This window comes from Austrofundulus limnaeus, unplaced genomic scaffold (assembly GCF_001266775.1).
Source record: "Austrofundulus limnaeus strain Quisiro unplaced genomic scaffold, Austrofundulus_limnaeus-1.0 Scaffold416, whole genome shotgun sequence".
Lineage (NCBI taxonomy): Eukaryota > Metazoa > Chordata > Actinopteri > Cyprinodontiformes > Rivulidae > Austrofundulus > Austrofundulus limnaeus.
The window spans coordinates 470,776-473,942 of record NW_013952818.1 but is presented as its reverse complement, the minus strand read 5'-3'; the positions used below and the strand labels follow the sequence as shown (position 1 = coordinate 473,942).

Below are 3,167 nucleotides of genomic sequence, written 5' to 3'. Positions count from 1 at the left end.
GATATAATAAAATGATAAAATTATATATTATAATATTTTAAGTTGTGTTAACCATTAATATATAATATGCTAGTGTTAGAAGTGACCCACATTCATGTAACCATGACACGTTTTTCCAGTGTTGTGGAAGAAAAAGAATAAAACTGTAGTCTTACCTGTCGTGTTGCTCCTTCAGATCCAACCAACTCAGCACCCCACATCCTGGACAGCTTTGAGCGTCGCGAGGTGATGGCGTCTCATCGAGTGGAGCTGCCCTGCAAGGCCTCTGGCCACCCTGCACCCAAATACCGCTGGCTAAAGGACAACCGGCCCCTGGAGCCAGACACGCGCTTCAGACAGAGCGTGACTGGTCTGCTGATAGAAAGAGCCCAGCCCAGRGACACGGGGACATACGTGTGTGAAGTGTGGAATGGTTACGGAAATGCTGAGGTGGTTGGCAGGCTGCTGGTAAAAGGTCAGTGCTCATCCATGTTGGTTTCCAGCAGAATAAGACAAATCTCAATCAGATAACGGTGTTCAGTAAGAAATAAGTGAAAAATGCAATGATGGTAAAATTTTACTATTTTACATATTTCTTCTTCAACAAACAGAACCTCTGAAGGTGACGGTGAGTCCACGGAAGGTGAAGGGCAGCGTTGGAAGCCAGGTGTCACTGACCTGTGGTGTAACTGGCTCTGAGGAGTACCAGCTATCTTGGTACCGCAACGGAGAGCTCATCTACCCCAGTAACAGTGTGCGCATGACGGGCCAAAGCAGAGAAAACCTGGTCATGGCTGGCATGGCCAAAAGCGATGGAGGGGCCTACCAGTGCTTRGCCAGACATGGCAAGATGTCCGCCCAGGACTTTGTTCAAGTCATACTTGAAGGTCAGAAGCCATCATGAGGACTATGTGGGTGGAATCATGTCTCATTCAGGGCTCATTAACTGACTCCACACATATGATCTGTCTACATTTCCCAATGCACATGTGCTATCATGTTTAAAAAAAGGTCATGTCAAATCTTCTAATCTTTAGTTCAATAATGTAATCAAGTAAATCAATTCATAATGTGAGGGAAGCCCTCAATATGGGTACAAAACAGAGCGAGGCAGGTGTGATGTAAGCAGAAGTAAACAACAAAATATTACAAATATGACTGCACACTGAAAACACAGCTGTATGGATCAAAAACAGAGAGTGCAACCAAATATTTGTCTGTATTATTGCAATTTTATTTGAAATTTGAGTCTCAGTAGTCCCTAACAGCTGCAGCGGAGTTGCATACTTTTTTATTCATCATATTGTTTGTATAACGTTGAAAGTACAGWGCGAATTTAAAGATTCTTGCCATTAAAGCCCTTGAAATAGATTGTACCCACTGACTAGTGAAAAACAAGTGAATATGAATGATCTGTTCTTTGTCATCCATCTGTCCAGATGGCACCCCAAAGATTCTGGAATCYTTCAGCGAGAAGGTCTACAGCGACAAGGAGTTTGTCTCTCTGTCGTGCACGGTGAAGGGCACGCCAGAGCCTCGGGTCACATGGACTCTGGACGATGAAGCTGTGATACGGGACGACCGGCACCGCGTCTCCTACTACACCAACACTGAAGGCCACGTGGTCAGCCACCTCAACATCACCCAGACCCAGGTCACTGATGGAGGCGTGTACCGGTGCATCTGCAACAACTCAGCCGGGACAGTTTCTTACCAGGCGCGAATAAACGTAAGAGGTGCTTGTCAAATCAACTCTTCCAGCACACCATCACATAAACATATCAACACGTCCTCAGATGTTCTGTTTGATGCTTTGTAACCAATTGACCACCTTGAAGGGACTGAAGGTCCAAAGCTTAAAGGAATGCCTGACTAAGTTTCTTAAGACAATTCAGCTTTTTTCTCCTGTTACATCTGAAGGCCTCATGTTTTCCACRAGAATACTTGTTCAAATTCTGGTTAACAATGGCGTGGTATGAGGGGCCAAAATTAAGACTATTTCACAGCCAGCGGTTGCTACATCCTCGTAGCAAGATGCTATATCTATTCCTAAGCTAGCTATTGATCTGATTAATGATAGGCTGGCACCGCTAATTGAGCAGCTGGCCCCAGTAACTGGAGGCAGATTCTGGCAAATGAGAAAGAGACTATTCATTTGTGTTAGCATCAGAGAGGCAAGTGACTAACATGGATAAGCTGGCATTAGCATTGGAGAGGCTAGCGACTAGCATGCAAAAACTGGCATTTGCATTGGAGAGTCTAGCAACTACCATTCTTAGGCTAGTGAACCACTGGTTTGCCTACTCCCTTTGCTGTCCATTGGCATTGATAGGCTGGCGTTAGCACTGTCGTACCATTTATTTACAGACTGATATGATACAAGTTATTGCAGAGTTCATTATGATGGAAAGGATGCTTCAGGGARGAAATAATATTAAGTAAAAATGACAATAAAATTACCAAAATTGGTACCAATAATATAACAGCTCTATTTTAGCTATTTGATCCAGATAAACTTTAAAGATGTAGAAGAAATTGAGCATTAAACAAAACACAAATAGTGGGTTTTGAGGCAAAAGGGYGATTTTAGAAGATTGTTTTAAAAGGGGAAATTTACTACTTGCGTAAATAAATTTAGGATGCAGCTAATGATATTCGACTAAAGAGAAAAAAAAACAGCCGTTAATAAATTCAGACTTCTGTGAATATCTGAAATGCAACATTAATGTTTGCACCATTATTTGACTGGAGAGCTGAGTTCTATCTGCAGSTTAATGTTAAACTAGATCACTGTGGTCATATTCTGTGCAGGGTCATTATTATCTCTCTGGTACAGACAGTGCACTCTGGTTTCTGTAGCCTGATTGGTTTCATTTGATCATGTGTATTTTAATGCTAAATGAGGTGATCCTCTACTCATTAGTTAAAGGTCCATGGATGTCAAAGGCAGCCAACCGATGAAGATAGACCTCCACAGATACAGTTGCAGGGAAAGTGTAATGATTGTTTCTCACATCGTTGCATCCTTAATTATGCAGGAAAAGCAAAGCAAGAATAAAGTAAGTGTTAAAAGTAAATTACTGTACCAAGTCTTGTGCAGCTGTCAGTAACTGAAAGAACACTTACCTGTTCTCTTACAAGATTATTTTTTTCTTTATATTATTTGTTTTCGTGTTTCTCTTTATTCT

At 41.9% G+C, this 3,167-nt stretch overlaps 1 protein-coding gene across 1 annotated transcript in view; it reads left to right on the top strand.

Annotated features, from left to right (window-relative positions):
* LOC106528986 (Down syndrome cell adhesion molecule) overlaps window positions 1–3,167 on the top strand; it is a gene marked incomplete at its 5' end in the record, with an annotated part of 83,255 nt that overhangs the window by 9,856 nt on the left and 70,232 nt on the right. Inside the window, 3 exon segments of the mRNA XM_014024282.1 lie at window positions 176–454; window positions 591–866; window positions 1,419–1,715. Of these exon segments, the coding sequence (XP_013879736.1) occupies window positions 176–454; window positions 591–866; window positions 1,419–1,715 (852 nt within the window).